Below are 24,283 nucleotides of genomic sequence, written 5' to 3'. Positions count from 1 at the left end.
GTGGGTGGGAGGGTACTGGTGAAATGGCTCAGAGGGTAAAAGATCCTACTGCTAAACTTCTGTATAGTCACAGCCACGAAGCAGAGGATCCACTCCCACCACCCAAGGAACTCCCAATCTATTTGCCTGGACGGCTGGACCAGTCCACACTCCTTCTGCAATGTCTGAGAAGTCTCAAGTCTTGGATCCTTTCTCAACAGTTGGTAGCTCAGTGGATATGAAAGGTCACTGTGATTTTGATTTGCATTTTACTAATGACTGATGATGTCAAGCCTCTTTCCATATAATATGAGCTGTCACACATTTGCTCTGACCTGTGTTTATCTGATCCCTGACATTTAAATCCCAGTTTATCTTTTGTTTTTGAGAAAGATTTGATTTTTATGTACATGGGTGTTTTGCCTGCATTTATGTCTGTGTACCATACGCCAGTGTGCATGGTGTCTGCAGAGGTCAGAAAAGGGCACTGGATGGATCCCTTGGAACTGATGTTTCAGATGCTTGAGAGCAGCTGTGTGGATGCTGGGAACTGAGCTCATGTTCCCTGCAAGAGCAGCCAGTACTCTTAACTCTGGTAGCTTTATACATTTTAGATGCAAGCTCAAATGATAGTTATTTTCATGGACTTTATATCCTTCGGATCTACTCATGAGCTCTAATAATGGTTGTTTTGGACTTTTGAGGTATGTTTGCATCATCTAAAAATAGGGGGGATTTTCTCTCTAAGTTGTAGGCTCTAACTAAATGCTTCCTCTTGGCAGATGCCTACAACACAATGTCAGACAGTGGTAGAGACTATGATGTCCTTGGCTTATTCTTGAAATTAGCAGGAAAGTTCCAATATCCTAACTGCTTAAAATAAAGTTTTGTTTTGGTATTAAAGACCAAACCTACTGCTTCATGCCTGCTGAGCATGTGTTTGACCACTGAACAGTCCCATCAACCTCTGAAAGTGGATTTTTATCATTCATGATTGAAGCTTTTTTGTTTTGCTATGGCATCATTAGTGTTCCGCTTTTCCTTAACATGTTTATGAGAGTCTTTCAGCTTCCTTTTAGCAATCAGCTTTTTAAGTTTTTAGTATGCGCGCGCACGTGTGTGTGTGTGTGTGAGAGAGAGAGAGAGAGAGAGAGAGAGAGAGAGAGAGAGAGAGAGAGAGAGAGACAGACAGACAGACAGACAGACAGACAGACAGACAGACAGACAGACAGTCAGAGACAGAGACAGAGAAACAGAGAGAAGAGAGTAAGGGGTCTATTTTCTTGTAAAGGCAAAAATCATTAAAAATGCAGGAATCCTTTTGATTTATTTCTTTTATGATGCTATGCCGAAAACATTTCAATAAATAATGGTTTTTAAAAATGAAACAAAACAGAAAAATCCTTGAGAGGCACTGGGGTGGCACCCTGTCTGGCAGAGTATTTATCCTGCCTGACTTCCTGGCTTCTTTGTAAGCAGAACACATGACTGCACAGTGGGTGTGAAGAAAGCAAAGAAAAAAGGAGTTATGAATTTGACTCAAGGGTGCAAAGAGAATTGGAAGCTATATTGTGACCTGAATAATGTAAAATTTACTTGAGCTTTGACATTTTTCCATCTTATTTTGCTAAAGCTGAAATAGTTTAAAGGGAATGATGTACTCCAGAGAAAAAGCACAGACTTTGTTTACCAGGGTCTGCTGTGGCTGGTCCTCCAGAAGAAGATGATGAACAGAACCAAGACAGTGTTTGCTATACTTTAGCAATGTTCTGTAAGACTGGGGCGAGGCGGGGTGGGGGCTTCCCTTTTTAGTGAGAAAGGAAGGGAACACCCTCCAGCATTACAGAAAAAGCTTATCACTTTTATTAGCACATACTAGCTGTATATAATAACATTTTCACATGCATATAATGAATTTTTATCGTATTTACCTCATTATTCTCCCTTCTCCCCTTCTTGCTCCCCTGACCCACTTCGTCTTTCCAATCGGTTCTACTTTTAGGCCCTCTTCTGTTTCTTTCTGGTGGGCCAGAGTTAGACTTCCTTGCCTGAGCATGGGTGACGTGTTATGTCCAGGAGCAATGCATCGAAGGCCGAAAAGTTTATATTTTACAGAATAAAAATCTGAATGTTTCTCATTATATTCAAAGGCCACAGACTGAAATTCTAAGAGAAATGCCATTAGGGTTTAAGAAAATATTGCTAGTTTTCATTCTAGAAAATTTACTCTGCTATGTATGCCAACACAGACGCATCTTAAAAGAGTGCTGGGGGGGGGGGAGATCAGGAAATTGAATTGTTTTCCACTGATGTAAAAACAAAGCATATTTTGGTATAATTACGACTCCATTGATTTTGGAAAAAAAATTCTCAGCATACATAGACTTTGTTCTGTACTCTCCCTGTGTATCTGGCATCTAAATAACCACCGAGCTGATTTTGCCCTTCATTCTCATCCACACTTATGGCACCATGCAATATGTGCACTTTAGATATTTCATAAGCATTACTTTACAATATCCATTGCCTTGTAATCGCTTTCCCTCCTGTAGCACAGGAGTTTAAGTGCCAACAGCATGAAGACACCATGAGGCATGGATCCATCTATTTCCTGTTTGTGACCTAGGGAACTGCTTTCCATTTTCTCATGGAGACTGATGCCACATCTCACAGACACTTCTGTGAGATCACTATCTCTTAGGTGGCTTTCTAGGTACACATTTAAAAGGGAGTATATTTAACTTGCTCTTTTGTTTTTGTTTTGGCTTGATTTTTTTTGTTTTTCTTTTTGTTTTGTTTGTTTGTTTGTTTGTTTGTTTTTGTTTTTGAGACAGGGTTTCTTTGTCCTGAACTCACTTTGTAGACCAGGCTGGCCTCAAACTCACAGAGATCCATGGGCCGCTGCCTCCCGAGTGCTAGTATGAAATGTTTGGGCCACCATGCCAGGCTATCATCTTGCATTTATGTTAGTGTTACTGGCAGGATCACATATAGATTATCTTTTCTGTGCCATTTCATTTGCTTGTTTTTTATTTGGTCATTATGCTATGTCCCGAAACCCTGGATATTAATTGTTTTTGTTTTTGTTTTGTTTTGTTTTGTTTTTGAGAAAAAGTGTCTGATTAGCTGGAGCTGGGCTGGCTGGCCAGTGAGTCCCAAGGATCAGCTTGCCTCAGTCTCTGAGACACTGGGGCAAAGGTCTAGCATGATAGCTACCATGCCAAAGTTAGGATTTTTTCTTTCCTTCTTTTTGAAAGCTTTTATAAAGCATATTTCAATTGTTAAAATTTTGTATGTATTGGTGTTTTGCCTGCATGTATGTCTGTGTGAGGGAGATGGATCCCCTGGAACTGGAGTTACAGACAGTTGTGAGCTGCTGTGTGGGTGCTGGGACTTGAACCTGGGTCCATTGGAAGAGTAACCAGTGCTCTTAACCACTGAGCCATCTCTCCAGGCCCAGGGGACTTTTCTCTTTACAACAGATGTATGTATGTATGTATGTATGTATGTATGTATGTATGTATGTATGCATGCATGTATGTATTGTTTTTCAAGACACAGTTTCTCTGTGTAGCCTTGGCTGTCCTGGACTTGCTATGTAGACCAGGCTGTCCTGGAACTCACAGAGAACCACCTGCCTCTGCCTCCTTGAGTGCTGGGATTACAAATGTGTGCCACTGTGCCTGGCAGTAGTTTTTAGTTTTAGAAGTGGAGAGATGGCTCAGAGGTTAAGAGCATGACTGCTCTTCCGGAGGTCTTGAGTTCAATTCCCAGCAACCACATGGTGGCTCACAACCATGTATAATGTCATCAGACTCCCTCTTCTGGTCTGCCGGTGTACATGCAGGCAGAGCATGTATACATAGTAATAAATAAATAAATCTTTAAAAGTAACCCATTCCATTTGTAGGAGCCAGAGGAGAAAAGGACAGCACAAGAAAACCCATAGAATGAACTAACCTGGGCCCATAGAGGGTCACAGAGACTGAACGGACAAGCAGGGAGGCTCTGTGGATACGACCCAGGCTCTCTGCATATGTGTTCTTCCTGTGGGATTCCTAACAGTGGGAACAGGGGCTGTCTCTGGCTCTTTTGCCTGCTCTTGTTACTCTTTTCTTCCAACTGGGTCACCTCATCTAGCCTTAATCCGAGGGGAGGTGACTAGTCGTATTGAAACTTGATATGCCATGTTTGTTTCACATCCCTGAAAGGCCTGCCTTTTTCTGAAGGTGAATGGAGGGGGTGGGAGAGGGACTGGGAAGAGAGAAGGGAGGGAAAACTGTGGCTGGGATTATATATATACACATATATATGATATATACATGATATACATATACATAATATATATATATATATATGAGAGAGAGAACTCTTTCCAATATCAGTGTCATAAAGATGGTGTATTACATTTTCTTCTTGGCTTTTAAGCCACCTAAAATTTAGCTTGGGTCTCATGTTATTATTTTTTTTCAAGATGAGGATTTGATATGTTGCCCAAGACTAACCTCAATCTCCTGTACTCAGGGGATCAGTCAAACTTTGTGCCTCAACCTCCCAAGTAGCCGCCTGGCCTTGCCTTTCATTTTAAGGTAGATTTGTATATGATGCATACATAATGTATACATACATATTCTTTTCTATATTTGGTTACCAGTGGGTAAAGGCTCTCATAGCTGGGAACCTCAATTTGATCCCTGGAACCCGCATAAAGGTGGAAGGAGGGAACCAACTCCAAAGTCGTCCTCTGACTGCACACATGGGTTGCGGCACACAAGGCCACATACACAATAACGATCATGATAGACTTGACATCTCTAAGTGATGCCAAGTTTAGCTGGCACTAAGCATAACCTTATGTGCCAATAACATAGACACTTTACATCTTAGCCTCTGAGCCTCTCACTCATATTCATCCTTCTGGACTAGATATTTTGAAATTTTCTGTCTCTATTTTAGGCACATACTTTGACATTTATGTTATTAAAAAACAAAATTAACAACATGAAAGCAAAAGATGGTAACATTTAAGGCTTCGTAACTCTTGTTTCAAAGACACATCTTCAATTCCAACTCCCCCTCAAAGCCAGTAGGTAAAAGGAGGGACATTTTTAGGGATCTATCTACGCAGCATTTCTACCCAAACATGTGCTCATAGCTTTTTTTTTTATATGTTCTCTGGGTGTTCATCTATGCTAGCTTCAGCTGAAGTATCTATAACTTTCTCAACAATTAGCTGTAGACATTTGATGTGTGTGTGTGTGTGTGTGTGTGTGTATGTATGTGTCTTTCATAGGGACATAGTAGCTGTTTAAAACATATTTTCAAGCCAGACATGGTACATGCCTGTAATCCTAGCATGTGAGGAACAGAGACAGAGGGATCAGGAGTTCAAAGTTCTCCTTGATCACCAACAAAGGCTCTGAGGGCAACCTGGGCTACAAACAAGCCAAACCAACGCCCCCCCTTACTGTATGTATCATAAAAAGGCTGTACTCAAAGATTTCCTCCCAAATAGCACCTTAGTGAAAAGCCCCCAGCATTACCAAGAACAGCTGCAGCAGCAGCACCAGCAGAAGCAGCAAGCATTGGAGCCTCGGCTACCCACGCCCTGCTGGCTTGGGATGGAGCCCTGGGTCTCACTTCCGCTGCACATCTGCCGCATCCGCATCTCAGTCTGCTCGGGTCCCACAGGCTGTGAAAGAAAAAGACCCAGTTGGACTAGGATGTAGTGCTTTTGGGGCTTAAACCCAGGTGGTCATCTGTTTGGCTCACAGAGAAAACATCACATGATAATATCCAGGCCATTTCTGCAAACTGGTGAAATGTGCTTATACTTGCAATGATAGCTTATTTAGCAAAGGTAATGGAACATGGTATCAAGTTTTGGGAGTAAACTAGAGAACAGGCTTGGCCTTCGGTAGTTTACTAAGGGAGGTATACACGGGTCGCTGGTAAGTTACAAGCACAGCATTTCCAGGCTCCCGGTTCCTCCTGGACTGAACCACAACAGAGCAGTTACAAGGAAAAGTACAACCAATCACCCTGCCCAGGAGTCTGAGCACAGATATGGATGGGTACAATCTCTGCCAGAAAGATGAGCCACACTAACCTGGCTCCCAGAATGCTCAGGGGGTGCAGGGCTCCAGTGTACGGCTAGATCCATGTACACTATTAACATCTTCACTAGCTTTGTAGCATTTTACAAGAACCCTAACTCCCCGAGAGCTACATAGCACCAAGAACACTGCTTACTGTGTAGCAATTACTTAGTATTTCCCAGGAAGCCAGGCCTAGAGGCAGCCTGGGGCCTCCCCCAGTCGTTGGAGAGACAATGTGCTTTCCCATGTCCATGGGTTCAAAGCCATCTAACAGATCTATGACCTTCAGCCTGGTTTTGGTTGTTGTTGAAGATTAGAAGACTGAATGACAGGTGGGCCATATTAGTAGCACAAGAAAGGAGAACTTGCTATATCCAACTTTGCTTTTGATAACTATCTTTCATTTTATCTTTCATTTCTTGATGGAGCTAATTGAAAGCTAAAACAACAACAACAACAACAACAACAACACACACACACACACCTTAAATAGGACTTTAAAATTAAGTCCTTGTTTGTTTCCATTGACTGTGATGTAACCCTATGTGCAATTGGATTAATTTACCCATTCATTCATTCATTCATTTGTTCACTCACTCACTCACTCACTCTCTCACTCACTCCATTAATTAATTAATTCAGAAATGAGGTCTTGCTTTGTTGCTCTGGCTGGCTCTGAACTTATATGCTCCTCCTGCCTAAGACTTTTTATTTTTTATTTTTTGTGAAGAATGGCATTCTTTTAATTAGCCTAACATGTAGGTTTTGGGACAGCAAAGGAGAACTAGCAAATAGCTTCCTGGCCATTTAGGCTCACAGTACCCACACTGCCAGTCCATAACATCTTAGTCTGGACTAAACAGGCCAAAGGTTCACAAGCCTGTGTAGCCTTCTTGGTCAGAAGCGGGAGGCAGAGATATTTACCAAATTATCTACCATGTTCTATGGGCCCCACTGGGAGATGGTTTCAAGACAGAAAGATTCTCAGCTGTCCCCAGGGTAGAAACACCAGGCATCAGGTTCTCAGCTCGTCTGTGGCATTGCAACAGAAACGCAGGCAAACAGGGGTTTAATCTCTCTTCAGGACGGTCAGGCGTAAAGATGAGCCAGCACGACTCCCCGAGACCCCAGACGGCTGTTACGTTCTAAAAGACTTCGATACAACTTTTGGAGACAGTGAGGAGGATCCACCTGTCTCTGGGATGCCTGGCAGGTTTCGGGCACTGCCTAACACAGTGGAGAACACTGTTAAAATAAAAATCAATGTTGATATGTCCTTATTTTAAGGATCCTTTCCATATTTATTTTCCTGTAAATCATCTACTAAAAATGTTAGTGGGTGGGACAATCTGACTTTCCAACAGATGCAGACTCTTCCCTGGGCCTTGGGTACCTCGGCAAAGGGTTGTCAATGAGGCAGCCTGCCGAATCACCCTTAGACTAGCACCAGCAATCAGGAAGATACTGCCGCATGAAACTCCCAGGAAACAGCTGCAACTTCAAGGACCCTTACAGTGATATTCTCTTTATTCATACCTATTTCTTGTAAAACCTGAACAAATCCTGAGTACATGAGCATGGTTTAGAGACTATTCTGATGTAGGCAAGACTAAATATAACCTTATCAGTCAAATGTTAAATCATTAAAATTGGTTCTTACATATTTTCAAAAATCTGCTTTTTCAAGATTTTACTGATAGTCAATAGAGTGCATATGTTTAGAGCACATAATTAGATAAATCTGACCTGTGTAATACACTTGTGAAGTTACTGTCACAATCAAGATGCTAAAAACATGTCCTGAGCCTCTTGCCTCCTTCTCTCAGGACTGGCCTGATCCCAGCAGGGACACCTCTGGAAGGTGAGCCACTTGGTGTAGGCCAGTTGGTAGTTTTTTGTTTTTGTTTTTGTTTTTTTGAGACAGGGTTTCTCTGTGTAGCCTTGGCTGTCCTGAAATGGCTTTGTAGACCAGGCTGGCCTTGAACTTAGAGATCTGCCTGCCTCTGCCTCCCTGAGTGTCAGCTTGCTTTCTTACACACGCAAGGACCACTTGCCCAGGGGAGGCATTGCCCCCAGTGGGCAGGGCCTTCCCACATTAGTCTCTAAGCATGTCTTGGTCTTTTTCTTTGGCTTATTTTTTTCTTGTTTGGTTGTGTGGTCACATGCCATTTTATTTGTTTTTTATTTATCTTATTTTATTTTGTTTTATTTCTTAGGTGCTTGTTTGTTTTCTAACAAGACACAGAAAAGGTATGGATTTGAATGGGAGGGGAGGTTTGGGAAAACAGGGAAGAGTAGAGGCAGGGAAAACTATAACCAGGAAAAAAAAAAAGAAAAAGAAAAAATATAAGTTATTTTTCTCTTTTTTGATTTCTCTGTTAGCCCTGGCTGTCTTAAAACTTACTTTGTAGATCAGGCTGGTCTCTAAGTCAGATCAGCCTGCTTCTGCCTCCTAAGTGCTGAAATTGAGGCATGTGCCACAATGCCTAGATGAAAAAAAAATCTACTTTCAATAAAAGAAAAAAAAAAAAGACAACTACATAATGCTGTACAGAAGAGGTGCCTTTCTTTTAAAATCATAAATTTTTATTAGTCTAGGCTGGTCTTGAACACTTGATTCTCCTGCCTCAAATTTCTGAGTGCTTGAATCATACATTTATGACACTACGCTCAGCTGAGAGTTGGATTTTTATGTCAATAATTTTGATAAAGAATAAGTATTTTAAATGAGTTAACAATGAATATTAAGTTTAAAAGTATATATTAAATTTTACATATTTATAAGTTATTAACAGCATGCTATTGGGTGTATATGTTGTTTTGGGCACTTCTGTATGATGTGACTAACTGTCTTAGTTACTGTTCTATTGCTGTGAAGAGACATGACCACCAAGGCACTTCTTATAAAGGAGAGCATCTCATTGGGGTTGGCTTACAGTTTGAGGGGAGCATGGCAGCACACATCCAGATGTGGAGCTGGAGAAGTAGCTGAGAGTTCTACCCCGGGACTCATAAGCAGCAGGAAGAGAGAGAGAGAGAGAGAGAGACTGGGCCTGGCATGGTCTTTTGAAACCTCAAAGCCCACCCACTTCCAGTGACACACTTCCAAGAACAAGGCCACACCTCCCAATTTTTCTAATCATTTCAAAGACCTCTATTCTCTAATGACCAGGCATTAAAGTAGATGAGCCTATGGCGGTATTGTTTTTCAAACCACCACATTAACCAAACTAACTTCGCATGCCTTTTCACTTGGCTTCAGCCACAAGAGCGCTCTCTTTATTCTTCATCACTACTGATTCTTTCTCAGTCACACAGAAGCCATGCTACTTGCTGCTGTTATTCTATTTGTATGTGTGTGTGTGTGTGTGTGTGTCATTTTGCTGTCTACTGGGAAGACACTGCATGTGGTTTGCAGCGTCCTTTACGTACTGGCCAACAAGCCTAACAGTTCAGGATGAGTGTAAAATCCATGTCGATAATCTCAGATGCTTGACTTATAATTATGGAATTTCAAAACTGCAGAGGGCACAGATTCTTTTTTATTAATTTTTTTTTACAATTTATTACACATATATTCAATAAACTACCTACAGCAAGAAGAACCATGAAACAACCAGGAATTATATAAAAGTTACACTCTTAGTGTTTTGGCTATTTGTATTCCTATTCCTTCTCAAGTCCTGGTTGGGTTTGAAGACTAGATAGTTTAGTTTTACAATTAAGCTTAGTTGTTTAGGGCTTAAGACGTTTTTAGGTCTAGACAGATGTTTTTTTTTTTTTGTTTTTTTTTTGTTTTGTTTTTCGAGACAGGGTTTCTCTGTGTAGCCTTGGCCATCCTGGACTCACTTTGTAGACCAGGCTGGCCTTGAACTCACAGCGATCCGCCTGCCTCTGCCTCCCGAGCGCTGGGATTAAAGGTGTGCGCCACCACCGCCTGGCTTAGACAGATGTTTTAAGTTGATAATGACAAGATACGATAGATATTGATTTACATTCAGAATTTTACAGGCACAAGATCCTTGTGCTCACAGATAGCACTAGGGGAGCCAGAAACATTAAACCACAGGCTTTCTCTTCAACAGAAGGACTTTACTCCTATTTTCCTCTCAGAAAGCTGGGATTTAATGTAGTTAATAACCTGGATATCTAGAGCCAGGACTCACCCAAATTCCTCAGACTCCTGAGCACTGCTAATATGCTTATTCCTAGACTTTTATCCTATTGTTGTAGAAGAGGCCACAGGTACATTGACTTAAGCTTTGCTATCATGAGGAAACTTTCCCCAAAGTTGTATTGTGCTTAAATATGTTTTAAAAAAAAAACTGCTCAGGGTCAGACTCTAGAAGTTTGAGGCAGCACCAGCACAATTAAATACTTCTTACGTCACATGGATTGTTCTCTGCCAGCTGTAGTGTTTGCAGGAGCCCCCACATCAAACCAGCCCGAGGCAATGGGAAATAGGACTAAGACTGATGGTGTCTTATAATTTCAGATTGCAATTAAGAGATAATCTAAGGCTAACAAAGTCTGAATATTCCTAGGAACTAGACATTTAAGGGGATCTTTCAAACGTTCATCTAAATGCCAGGGCAAACTCTTATTTTAAAAAAATTATTGTGTATCTTGTGTAGGTAAGGCAGAGTATGTGTGTGTGATATGGTGTGCCTGTGTATGATGTATGTGTGTGTGATGTGGGTATGAGTGTGAGAGGAGGGGGTAGAAAGGGAGGGAGGGAGGAGAAGAGAGAGAGAGAGAGAGAGAGAGAGAGAGAGAGAGAGAGAGAGAGAGAGAGAGAGAGAGAACAATCAATATAATGAAAATGAAGTACTATGAAGAGAAAACAAGTCTTCTATTTATGGCCAAGACACAGGTTCTCATTTCATGAGGATATTGAATCATAGATGAGGTCCTAGCGATGGAAAACAAATAAATTGAAAGGGCAGAGACTCAGAGACCTTTATAAATGTGGAACCCCTGCCATCGTGACTCCATGTTAATGCTAGACTTAGGCTTGTCCTCAAGGTCACCCCAGTTACTGTAAAAACCACAAACTTTTCCAGGAAAAGAACTACCCTAGGCCTGAGCCAATCAGGGGACAGCAAGAAAGCACCTAAGGTCCCCAGATGTTAAGCATTTTGCGATCAGGTTCGACCAATCCTCTAGCGCCAACCCAACCTTGCTAGTTGTCAACCAATCCGATAACTGCCGAACTGGAAACTCCTGTTCTTTGACATAACCATGATAAAAACCCTGCCTAACGGCAGTTTGGGACTCTCTTACTAATCCACTGCTTGGTGAGGTTCGAGAGAGTCCTTGGGCTCGAGTCTAAAAAAAAGACCCCTTACTTTTGCATATGGCTTTGGACTCCTCATGGTCTTTGGAGATCTAGCGATCTGGGCATAACAAGAAACAGGATCCTACCTCCAAGAGATGCTTGTAGTCCCCCATATATAGACCAGAATATAAAGGCATTTGAAAGGACAAAAAAGTGTGTGTGTGTCTGTGTGTGTGTGTGTGTTATGTGGGGCAAGTGCATTTACCTGCTGAGTCATCCCATTAGTCTACACTGTTAATTTTGATTTCATTCTTTTATTAATTTGAATTAAAAGTAATGTCACTAGTCAGAAGAATATTCAGCTTTAATTAGCTCAGTAAAATTATTTTGAATTCTTGCTGAATTTAAACAAAATGACTTTATTTCATTAGTTTATGTTCATTATAGCTATTGTAGTTTACAATTTTTAAAAATAGTCATTATTGAGTCACACACTGAGAATATAATCAATATAGTAAAAACTACCTAATATGGAGGGGGAAACATCTCTTGTCTTTATGGCCAAGACACAAGTTCTTGCTTCATGAAGACACTGAGTCATAGATGAGGTCCAGTGAAGGGAAGCAAAGACATTGAAAGAGCAGAGACTCAAGGATCCTTAGAAACAAGAGGTAATGCCAAGGGATGCTTGTAGCCTCCTAGATTTTGAGCAGACTATAAATGCATTTGAAAGGACATGTCCCAGGAGATCCAAATTTCAAACTCATTTATAGCAGCACCTCTCAGTTCCTTTGCTTTGCTGTACTAAGTATTTCTCCATATGCAGTCGGCTAATCTGTGGCTGCTCTGTGGGGAAGGGTCTCAGCTAAATATGCACTCCTCAGAGTACTTGCCAGTAGGCCCTCTGTCACCAGCATCAGGCATTTGGACTGAGCTCTGACATCAGTCCCAGCAGGCCACAGGAATCTCTGTGCCACCTGTGCTGAAGCCCTGTGCCACCATGCTAAAGCTGGGTTATTCTTGTAACCTTTGGTGGGGTCAGGAGGCAGAGAAACAGTCGCCAAGTTTCCAATGAGGTCAGTTTTAGCCACCTGAGAAGATCCCTCTTGGTTGGCCTTCGAAGGAAAAAGAACTTTGAAAGAGCCAATCGAGTGTGTTTTAGGTTTGTCCTTCTCAGCCCTTTCCTACCTGTACAGCTGACATCTTTACACTGGCTGATGCAAACGCTGACTCCATTTCACAGAATGAGTCTAGAATCACAAATGCAGATCACCAGTGAAGATCTTCACACCAACTTTGTTGTGACTTTGGTATTTCTTATTTAGTCTTAACTTGCCATTTTATATTACTGCCCAGAACCCAAGCTCTGATCTTTTTCTTCTACCATAGGCTTTGCTATTACTTTGATCAAATTCTGTTCCTAGATCTTTTATTCCTGCCTTCTGTGTCCTGTTGATATATCACTATCTATCCAGAAAACTATTGAGAAACACTACAGCAAGACACATGGAAACTAGAAGTCTGACGTTTTTAAATCCACATTTCAGTTGGGGTGGGGAGTCTAATCAAGCTGAGGTGCTAAGTTCCTACTCTGGTCATCCATTGTTTCCAGCCCAAAATCTAGACATGGCTGAGTTGGAAAATAAGGTAATTGTATGACTAAACCAGAAAGGCAATGGACACATCAGTCATTAGCTGGAACAGCAGGGGACCTCCTTGGATTTCAGGCTAAGTAAGAGGTATGGATAATGCTACTCCAGAAGGTAACAGGGATTAAAGTAAGCCCAGGCTAATTGAGGTCTGGAGATGGGTTCACTGTTCCTGATGCATAGGTGGGGATTGGGAGTGCAGTCTAGCCGGTGGAGTGTTAGCACGCAAGGAGCAGGAGCTCAGTTCAGTTCCCAGGGTCACATACAATCCAGGCGTGGCAGGGCACCTGTGATCACAGCACTAGGGAAGTGAAAGGGAGAAAGATCAGAAGTTTGGTGTCACCCTCGGCTCCACAGTGGGTTCAATGCCAGTCTGGCCTACGTGAGGCTCTGCTTCAAACAATAATGATGACAACAAACAGCAAGAAAGGGTTGGTCTGAGACAGGAAGGAAGGTTAACAGCCCTTGTATTCCAAGAAATGAAGGTCCATTTGTACTGCATACTGTAAGAAGGAATCTGAACACCCATACTGTGAACAGTTCAGTACACACTGCTAGTATCTGTCTGTTCTAAATTAACCCTTGACCTACGCTGCATTTGGGGAGGATTGAGTGTGAGAGCACAGAAACTATCAGGAGTGAAGGGAGAGAGACAAACTGTCACCCTCCGAGGCCTGAGGAGTTCCCATAGGCTTTTTATGGGCCTCCGCTCAGAAGTCTGATCCATTGCTTCACTACTGAAAGAATGACAGCTTATGAGGCAGAGTTGGAGATTTTATTAAAATATTTAAATAAAGCCAGGCGCACGCCTTTAATCCCAGCACTCAGGAGGCAGAGGCAGGTGGATCGCTGTGAGTTCGAGGCCAGCCTGGTCTACAAAGCGACTCCAGGACAGCCAAGGCTAACACAGAGAGAACCTGTCTCAAAAAAAAAAAAAAAAAAAAAAAAAAAAAAAATTTAAATAAAGGCCTAAGTGTGAATGTTAAGAGAAAGAGAGGTTGTCAGTCTAGTCAGACACAGAGAGGATGAATGTGGGCCTCTCAAAGAATGAGTTGCAGAAAGAAAGGCATTCAAGTGTGCTGGGAACTTCTCAGGAAGACAGCAATTCATCATCTTAGTGTCAGACATTTTGATGACTCTCAAGTTACATCTCAAAAGGTTGCTAGGAAACCGTACCACCAACACCCCCCCTTTTCTCATTTAATAAGGGTGGTGGTTCTGGAGATGACTTAGAATCATAATCAGATAGGGTGAAGCCAGGAGTCATTGGGACTGCGGAGGGTCAGGATAGCCCTCTGCTCATAAAAGGGTTGCAGGTGGGATTCCTGGAGACTGGAAGCAGTTGATAATAACTGTGCCTCTGGAGTTGCTGCCCCGCAGCTGGCAAAGGCTTCAGTGGATTCCAGGGCCACGCGGCTCCTTTCCCTTCTCATGTCCCCCACATTTGCCTTTCCTTTCTCGCCTTCCTCATTTTCCCTTCTGAAATTTTGATCCCTAAAGCGTGCAAACAGAATTTCTTATGGTGCAAGGAAAAAGAATGTGTAGTTCACAACACAATCTCTACTGGACTTGTTTCAGACAAAAGGGGAGAAGCTGGGATTTTTGATGTTTAACAAGCTACTTTGACAACAGTGGTATATGTAAAAATGTTCTAGATATTTGGAAGGATGAAAATTCAACTAGTCTGTCATGAATACTTTTCCTTCCCTTGAATCTTCATCTTTAGAATAATATACTTTAAAGAAATGGTGAGGATTATATTCATGAATTTTTCATAAATATAGATATGATTAAGAGGGTATTTTGACAACTTTGTTTATGGAACCAAATGTAAAATGTTAATAAAGGTTATGTCTGTGGGTTTTTTTTTTAACCCCACAGAATTGAGTAGTTGTTACAAGCTGTAGAATAGCTGGGCCCTGAGGGTATAATCTCTTGCGTACTGTATGGCTTCTTCACCTGTCAATAAACATATGATCCGCCAATAGCTGAGGCAGGAAGTAGGAGGGAGGAGTTCCAGTAGAGAGAGTGAATGCCGGGGTGGAGTGAAGTGTGGGAGGGAATTTGCTCTGGGACACTGAGGAGGACAGATGCGTAAAACCTGAGCAGAAGTAACCAGCCACGTGGCAGAACTTAGAATAGAATAAATGGGAATATTAGTTATGAGCAAGTCAGGAAAAATGCCTAGCTATATTGGCCTAGGCGGTTGTAAATATATGTAAATATATCAGAGTAGGTATTTCTGGGAATCAGGGCATGGATAAAAAGCATGGGCTTTGGAAAACCCCAGTGTGTGTGTGTGTGTGTGTGTGTGTGTGTGGTTTTACTTTTTTGAGACAGGGTTTCTCTGTGTACCCCTGACTGTTCTGGAACTGGCTTTGTAGACCAGGCTGTCCTTGATCCCACATAGATCTGCCTGCCTCTGCCTTCTGAGTGTTGAGATTAAAGATGTTTGCCATCTCGCCCAGCTAAAAATCCCATTCTTCAAGGCCCAGTTGTACACTCTCTAGCACTAGGGAGGCAGAGACAGGCAAAGCTCTGTGAGTTTGAGGCCAGCCTGGTCTACCTTGTGAGTTACAAGCCAGCCAGGGATGTATAGTAAAACCTTGTATCAAAAAATAAATAAAATAAAAATCAAGCCCCTTCTCCTACCCCTATCCTCCAAATTATAGACTAAATGTGTGACTTACTTAAAATAGAAAGAGAAAACTACAGCCCCAATTAGAGGCCAGGAGCAGTGAGCACACCTTTAATCCCAACATGCAGAAGACAGAGGCAGGAAGATTCAAAGTCTGAGGCCAACCTGAGCTATAGAGAGAGAGCCTGTCTTAAAAAAAAAAAAAAAAAAAAAGTAAACTGGAACTTAGGTATATAAACACTAAACCACTAAACTCCCTATACTGTAAAGGGAATAAGAAAACAGAAATTGGGAGAGTGAAAAGAATTTATTTATAACTTGGTCAGAACTAGTGGGGAACTACTTCTTAGCTTCTCACTGCCTCTCAAGATGTGCTGTTCCAATTCATAAGAAGTAATGAGCCTGTGTTGAACACCTGTGAGATAAGCTGCCAGGACTGAGAAATCTCTTCCTAGAAGCAGGTTCCTCCACTGGCACCCCTGAATTCATTGCTGGGGTCCACTACTTTAGAGTCCTGGGTATGTCTCCCTAAGTCTGACTGTTAGAAGTCAGGGGTGACCACTCCTCTCCAGCTCCTTCTGATACATGGTGCTGCCTTCATCCCAGGACCTTTCATCCACCATCATCAGCTCAGTGTTGCAGAAAGTCTGTCGTTGGTGAGTGTGGCGATCTGAATGAGAATGGCCACCATAAGTTCATGGTCTGTGCTGTCACCAGAAACCACATGCTGGCCCATGATCCACACTCTTGATGGCTGTGAAGAGTAAGGGGGTGCTACTCTTGCTATTATATTGATAACTGCAGATGCACAATTGAAAGGAAGGACCATGGGAGCTTCTGTGACAAATTCTTACTCCCACCCTCCCCTCCAAGTACCAACCTAGACAGGAGGCCACCAAAGAGCGCTCTTTTTTTTTTTTTTTTCCAAAGAGCGCTCTTAAAAATTGTGATAAGGATGCTGAAGTGTAGCTCTCCACAATTGATGGCTTCTGGTGGGGATGTGGGAGGGGAGCAGCTCAGTTCTATTTAAGGAGTAGGCCACTGAGAGTTTGACCCTGCTCCCGTGAGTAATAGATAACATAAACTGGACTTTTTTTTAGTTCTTATTTTCATTTTTACTTTTTTTTTGGGAGGAGGTCACAAGGGGGTGGACAGACATGGAAAGACTGGAAAGTGTGATGGAGTTCATCATGTAAAATTCCCAGAGAATCAATAAAAATGTTATGTTGAAGGAGGTGTGCCACTGGGGTGGACTTTGGGGTTTCAAAAGGCCACAGCATTCTCTCTTTCTCTCTGCCTCTTGCATGTGGATCAGATGAAAGCTCTCAGCAGAAGCTCCAGCACCTGCCTATCGCCATGCTTGCTGCCATGATGGTCCTGGCTTTTCTGGAATGGTGAGCTCCAAATTAAATGCTTTCTTTTATAAGTTGCCTTGAGCTGGGTGTGGTGGCGCATGCCTTTAATCCCAGCACTCAGGAGGCAGAGGCAGAGGCAGGTGGATCACTGGGAGTTTGAGGCCAGCCTGGTCTACAAAGTGAGTCCAGGACAGGCAAGGATAATACAGAGAGACCCTGTCTCAAAAAAGAAAAAAAAAAAAAAAAGTTGCCTTGGTACTGTTCTTTTTTTCTCTCACAGTGTTTGAAAAGTAATTAAGACAGTGAGTGTGGCCAAGGCAACAAGGCTCCCTTCCTGCTATAGTCCCCATCCTTAGGACAGAAGCTCTAGATTGCTAATAAAGATTCCACAGGGGCTGAAAAGATAGATTAATGGTTAGGAGCACTTTCTACTCTTACAGAGGACTCAGGTTTGGTTCCCAGGACTCAAATGGGTGGCTCACAACCACCCAGATCCTCATTCTAGGGGATCTGATGCTGTCTTCTCATCTCAATGGGCACTGCACACATGTGGTGCACAGACGCACACAGGCAAAACAAACTAACGAAATCTAAAAACAATTCTACTGTGAGAGGAGCTATCTGGGAAGACTAGGCGGTCCATCCATAGTCTCAGAGTAGAGACGTAGCTACAAGAACATGTGCTGCATATATCGTACCCTCTTGCTGAGGAGTTCTAGACCTTCAAGGTAAAAACTTTGAAGTTCTACCTGAGGGAACTGCATGTAGTGGAAGAGTAAATGCTTAAAACTGACAGAAGGTGATGACTGTAGTGCTAATCAATTAAGTCAGGACTGGTACTCCTTGATACTTGCAGCAATACACAAAACGCAGACAAGGCCATGTTCAATAGGACTTCCAAGGGTGAAAGACATGGCTGGGCAAAGTGGGAGAGGCCAGTGTGCAGACTCCCTAGACCTTCCTATGTCATGAGTAGCCACAGAGAACACACTTCCCCAGCAACATGTATGTAGTGTCTCATACATGGAGTCATGCTGTCCATTATTTTGGTTGAGCACTGGGGATACTGGCATTCTGGCTAACAAAAACAAAATTCCAGACTCCTAAAGTGAAAGCAGGTGTTCAGCATACATCACATTGTTTGTACAACACCCCAGGGAAGAACTGCCACCATGTAACTGTTGACTAAAAACACTGAAAGCCAAGTCCCCAGATGCCAGCCAGGAGCTGATATTGCAAGCAGAACTGGAAATATTCTAAAGATAGCAACCTACAGCTTGCTGTGTTAATTATCTTAACTACTGGGACAGAAGAAAATACTTGGCTGAGTATGGTGGCACACACCTTTAGTCCCAGCACTTGAGAGGCAGAAGCAAGTGGATCCAGGTGACGTCAAAGATAGCCTTGTTTACCAAACAAACAAAAATTGAAGAAATAATGGCCTTTAACATACATACCCAGCAGCAGCGATCAACTGTAAACTGTAAACTGAAAAGCCACAATCAAAACATAGAGGGGGGGGGAAGCAGAAGAAAAAAGATTCATCATAAACAAGCAAATCATAAGAAGATTAAGGCTGATTTATTTTTGTCACAAACAACAGACAAGGAAACAGTGGGACAACATATTCAAAATGCCGAAAGATAAAACCATCAACTAAAAAGTCTATGTTCAAGCAAGTGCACCTTTTAAAAAAGGAAGTCAATCACCCTGTACAAAACTCAAGTCCAAGTGTATCAAAGACCTCAACATAAAACCTTATTAATGGGCTGGAGAAATGGCTTAGAGGTTACGAGCACTGGCTGCTCTTCCAGAGGCTCTGAGTTCAATTTCCAGCAACCACATGGTGGCTCACAACCATCTATAATGTGATCTGATGCCCTCCGCTGGTCTGCAGGTATACATGCAGGCAGAGCACTGTATACATAATAATGAATAAATAAATCCTTAAAAAAACATATTCACTAAATCTATTAGAAGAGAACGTGGGGGGAAGAGCCTTGAATTCACTGGCACAGGAGACAACTTCCTGAACAGAACACCAACAAACAGCTCAGACTCTAGGATCAATAATTAATAAATTTTACTTCATGAAAATGAAAAGCTTCTATAAGGCAAAGGACACTGTTGATAGAAGGGAACAGCAACCTACAGATTGGGAAAAGATCCTCACCAATCCTACATCTGACAAAGGGATAATATCCAAAATATATAAAGAACTCAAAAAAATTAAATACCAACAAACAAAATAACCCAACTAAGAAATGGGACACAGAGCTAAACAGAGAATTCTCAACAAAGAAATATTGAATAGCCAAGAAACACTTAGAGAAATGTTCAACGTCCTTAGTCACCAGGGAAATGAAAATCAAAATGACTCTGAGGTTCCATCTTACATCTATCAGTATGGCTAAGATAAAAAAACTCAAGTGACAGCACATGCCGGTGAAGATACGGAGAAAGCAGAACACTCCTTCATTGCTAGTGGGAGTACAAGCTTGTACAATCACTTTGGAAATTAATCTGGCACTTTCTCAGAAAACTGAGAATAGCTCTACTTCAATGCACAGCTTTAATCCCAGCACTTGGGAGGCAGAGGCAGGTGGATCCCTGTGAGTTTGAGGCCAGCCTGGTCTACAAAGTGAGTTTAGGACTGACAAGTAATACAGAAAACCTGTCTCCAAAAACTAAAAAAAAAAAAAAAAATTTAAAAATAGCCCTACGTCAAGACCCAGCTATAACATTTTTGAGCATACACCCAAAAATGCTCCACTATCCAACAAGGACATTTGCTCAACTACATTCATAGCAGCTTTATTCATAATAGGTAGAATCTGGAAACTACGAAGATATCCCTGAGCCAAAGAATGGATAAAGGAACTTTGGTACATTTACCCAATGGAATACTACTCAGCTACTAAAAACAAGGAAATCATGAAACTTGCAGGCAAATGGATAGAACTAGAAAAGATCACCCTAAATGAGGTAACCCATTCCCAGAATGACATACACAGTATATACTCACTTATAAGCAGAATTTAGCCATTTAGTGCAGGTAAACATACTACAAAGAAGATAAGTAACAAGGCCGTCCCAAGAGAAGATGCTTAAATCTCACTCAGAAGGGGAAATGCAATAGACAAAGGTAGTGATTGAGGAGAGGGAACAAGGCAGAAGAGGGAGGGCAGTGAGAAATAAGAGTGGAGATCAGGTTAGGCTTCACTCAGCAGCAGTTCAAAACAGATGCTGACACTCATATAGGGAGTTTAGTGGAAAAGTGGAGGGGGGAGTGTAAAAGGACCTAGAGGTGACAAGAGCGCCACAAGAAGGCCAAGAGAGCCAGCTAACCAGGGCCCAGAGGGGCCTGTGGAGTCTGAAGCACTAACGAAGGACCGTGCATGAGCTGGACGTAGGTCCTCCACATAGATGTAGCCGACGGGAAGCTCATACTTCATGTGTGTCCTCTAGTAAGGGGAGAGGGAACTGTCTCTGACATGGACTCTGTTGCCTGCTTTTCGATTACTTCCCCCTGATGGGACTGCCTTGCCAGGCCACAGCGAAAGAGGATGAACTCAGCCCTGATGTGATTTGATGAGATGGGGTAGGTAGGTAAGGGGACTCCCCTTTTCTGAGTAATAGAGGAGGGGGCTATGACCAGAATGTAAAGTGAATAAGTAAATAAAGTAATAATAACATTTTGAAAAAGGAAGTCAAAATAAAGATATTTCCAGATAAGTAAAAAGAGTAGAGGGGATGGGTGAAGAATTGGTAGGAAGGGAGTGAGGGATAGATTTGATCCAAATATCATCATATGAATGTATAAAACTCCAAAAAGAAGTCAAACAGAACATTAGTTAAATACAAAGCGATGTAACTCCTTCAGAGTACATATTAACTCTTTTTTTGTTTGTTTTATTTTTTTATTATTATTAATTTATTCTTGTTACATCTCAATGGTTATCCCATCCCTTGTGTCCTCCCATTCTTCCCTCCCTCCCCTTTTCCCCTTATTCCCCTCCCCTATGACTGTTCCTGAGGGGGATTACCTCCCCCTGTATATGCTCATAGGGTATCAAGTCTCTTCTTGGTAACCTGCTGTCCTTCCTCTGAGTGCCACCAGGCCTCCCCCTCCAGGGGACATGGTCAAATGTGAGGCACCAGAGTACGTGAGAAAGTCATATCACACTCTCCACTCAACTGTGAAGAATGTTCTGACCATTGGCTAGATCTGGGTAGGGGTTTAAAGTTTACCGCCTGTATTGTCCTTGGCTGGTGCCTTAGTTTGAGCGGGACTCCTGGGCCCAAATCTGCCTATCATAATGTTCTACTTGTAGGTCTCTAGGACCCTCTGGATCCTTCTACTTTGCCATTTTCCCGTGCTTCTCTCATCTAGAGTCCCAATAGAATGTCCTCCCCTCTGTCCCAGTTTCCTGGTAAGTGAAGGCTTTCGTGGGACATGCCCCTTGGGCTGGTATGCAGATATAAGTGAGTATATACCATTTGAGTCTTTCTGCTTCTGGGTTAACTCACTCATTATGATAATTTCTAGCTCAATCCATTTACCCACAAATTTCAGGAATTCCTTGTTTTTAATAACTGAGTAGTATTCCATAGTGTATATGTACCACAGTTTCTTTATCCATTCTTCTACTGAGGGACACTTAGGCTGTTTTCATGATCTGGCTATTATGAATAAGGCTGCTATGAACATGGTTGAGCAAATTTTCTTGTTGTGTGCGGGAGCATCTTTTGGGTATATTCTAAGGAGTGGAATAGCTGGGTCTTGAGGAAGCCCTATTCCCATTTTTGTGAGATAGCACCAGATAGATTTCCAAAGTGGCTGTACTAGTTTGCATTCCCACCAGCAATGAAGGAGTGTTCCTCTCTCCCCACATCCTCACCAGCATGTGGTGTCACTTGAGTTTTAGATCTTAGCCATTCTGATGGGTGTAAGATGGAATCTCAGAGTTGTTTTGATTTGCATTTCCCTGATGACTAAGGAGGTTGAGCATTTCTTTAAGTGTTTCTCAGCCATTTGATACTCCTCTGTTGAGAATTCTCTGTTTAGTTCCAAGCCCCATTTCTCTATTGGGTTATTTGGTTTGGTGGTGTTTAGCTTTTTGAGTTCTTTATATATTTTGGATATTAGACCTTTGTCAGATGTAGGGTTGGTGAAGACCTTTTCCCAGTCTGTAGGCTGTCGCTTTGTTCTCTTGACAGTGTCTCCTGCCTTACAGAAGCTTCTCAGCCTCATGAGGTCCCATTTATTAGTGGTTGACATTAAGGCCTGGGCTGTTGGTGTTCTGTTCAGGAAGTTGTCTCCTGTGCCAATATGTTCCAGGCTCTTCCCAACTTTTTCTTCTAAGTGACTTAGTGTCTCTGGTTTTATGTTGAGGTCTTTAATCCACTTGGATTTGAGTTTTGTGCAAGGTGACAAATATGGGTCCAGTTGCATTTTTTTACATGGAGACATCCAGTTAGACCAGCACCATTTGTTGAAGAGGCTATCCTTTTTCCATTGAATGGGTTTGGCTTCTTTGTTGAAAATCAAGTGACCATATGTGTGTGGATTCATATCTGGGTCTTCGATTCGATTCCACTCATCAACCAGCCTGTTGCTGTGCCAGTACCAAGCTGTTTTAATTACTATTGCTTTATAGTACAGTTTGAGATCAGGTATGGAGATTCCTCCGGAGCACCTTTTATTGTACAAGACTGTTTTAGCTATTCTGGGTTTTTGTTTTTCCATATGAAGTTCAGAATTGAACTTTCAATGTCTTTAAAAAATTGTGGAGGTATTTTGATAGGGATTGCATTGAATCTGTAGATTGCTTTTGGTAGGATGGCCATTTTTACTATGTCAATTCTCCCGATCCATGAGCAAGGAAGACCATTCCATCTTCTCAGGTCATCTTCAATCTCTTTCTTCAGAGTTTTGAAATTTTTTTCAAACAAGTCCTTCACTTGCTTAGTTAGAGTGACTCCTAGATATTTTATATTGCGTGTGGCTAATGTGAAGGGTGTAGCTTTCTTAATTTCTTCCTCTGCAAGCTTGTCATTTGTGTATAGTAAGGCTACAGACTTTTTTGAGTTAATTTTGTATCCAGCTAATTTGCTGAAGGTGTTTATCAGCTGTAGGAGTTCTCTGGTGGAATTTTGAGGGTCACTTATGTACACTATCATATCATCTGCAAACGGATAATTTGACTTCCTCCTTTCCCATTTGGATACCCTTGATCTTCTTTTGTTGTCCTATTGCTCTGGCTAGAACTTTGAGTACTATATTGAAGAGATATGGAGAGAATGGGCAGCCTTGCCTTGTTCCCGATTTTAGAGGAATTTCAACTCTTTTTTTTTTTTTAAGGGTTTCGAGGCAGGGTTTCTCTGTATAATAGCCCTGGCTGTCCTAGACTCACTTTGTAGACCAGGCTGGCCTCAAACTCACAGAGATCCACCTGCCTCTGCCTCCTCAGTGCTGGGATTAAAGGTGTGGACCATCACACCTGGCAACACATGGCCTCTTAGAGCCAATGGAAATTCTTTATTTGCTGGCTAATGGGCTACATGGGAACTTGTTCAAAGAGTGGTAGACACGAGCCTTACTGTTCTTGGACTTTTATGCATGGAAGCCATAGTTGGTTGGCACATTTCAATCATCAAAAATAGTTACCAATAAGTAGAGCTACAGAAGTCAAAAGGCAAGGCTAGTACATTTAGAGTCTTTCCCAGAACAGAGGACTATGATGGATTATGTCTTCATTCTTATTTTGGCAGGTCTTGGGGTCTATATGGGCTCTCAGGTCAGAATGCTGCCTTGGTGTTTCTAACACGGTGTCAGTTGTGCTAAGGTGTGGGGGCCTGCTACATCATAAAATCATCAGCTGGTTATTATTATTATATTTTTAATCAACAAAACTAACAGACCTTGAGTAGCTTGACCAAGACAGAAAGTGGAGAAGGGGCAGGGGCTCAACTTAAATCAGAAATCAAAGATGTGACATTACAATCAATAGTGCAGAAATACAAAGGGTTAAAGCAATGCTGTGAATGGCTCTGGGTCAACAAATCAGAAGACTTTGATGAACCTTAACAAGAGATTGAATTATTTAATAATAAGAAAGAAAATTCCCTGGAAGAACAGCACAGATGACAATGCTGTCACTGATGAGTTCTATTGCACAGTTAGCGGGAAGGATCTGTTTTTTGAGAGCTTTCATAAAATGGAAGGAAACCACCTCCGAACTCATTCTCTGAGACCAACATTATACTAACACCAATCCCAGGTG

The 24,283-nt window shown here is 42.0% G+C and overlaps 1 protein-coding gene across 1 annotated transcript in view; it reads right to left on the bottom strand.

The window, feature by feature from the left end:
• Rgs20 (regulator of G protein signaling 20) overlaps positions 1–24,283 on the bottom strand; it is a 76,573-nt gene that overhangs the window by 9,598 nt on the left and 42,692 nt on the right. The window contains exon 2 of the mRNA XM_051159569.1: positions 5,523–5,671. Coding sequence (XP_051015526.1) covers positions 5,523–5,671 — 149 coding nt within the window. The remainder of the gene's footprint in view (positions 1–5,522; positions 5,672–24,283) is intronic.

The sequence above is a fragment of the Acomys russatus genome, chromosome 2 (genome assembly GCF_903995435.1).
Source record: "Acomys russatus chromosome 2, mAcoRus1.1, whole genome shotgun sequence".
NCBI classification, from domain to species: domain Eukaryota; kingdom Metazoa; phylum Chordata; class Mammalia; order Rodentia; family Muridae; genus Acomys; species Acomys russatus.
The sequence above is the reverse complement of the archived record's forward strand: the minus strand, read 5'-3'. Positions and strand labels throughout refer to the sequence as shown.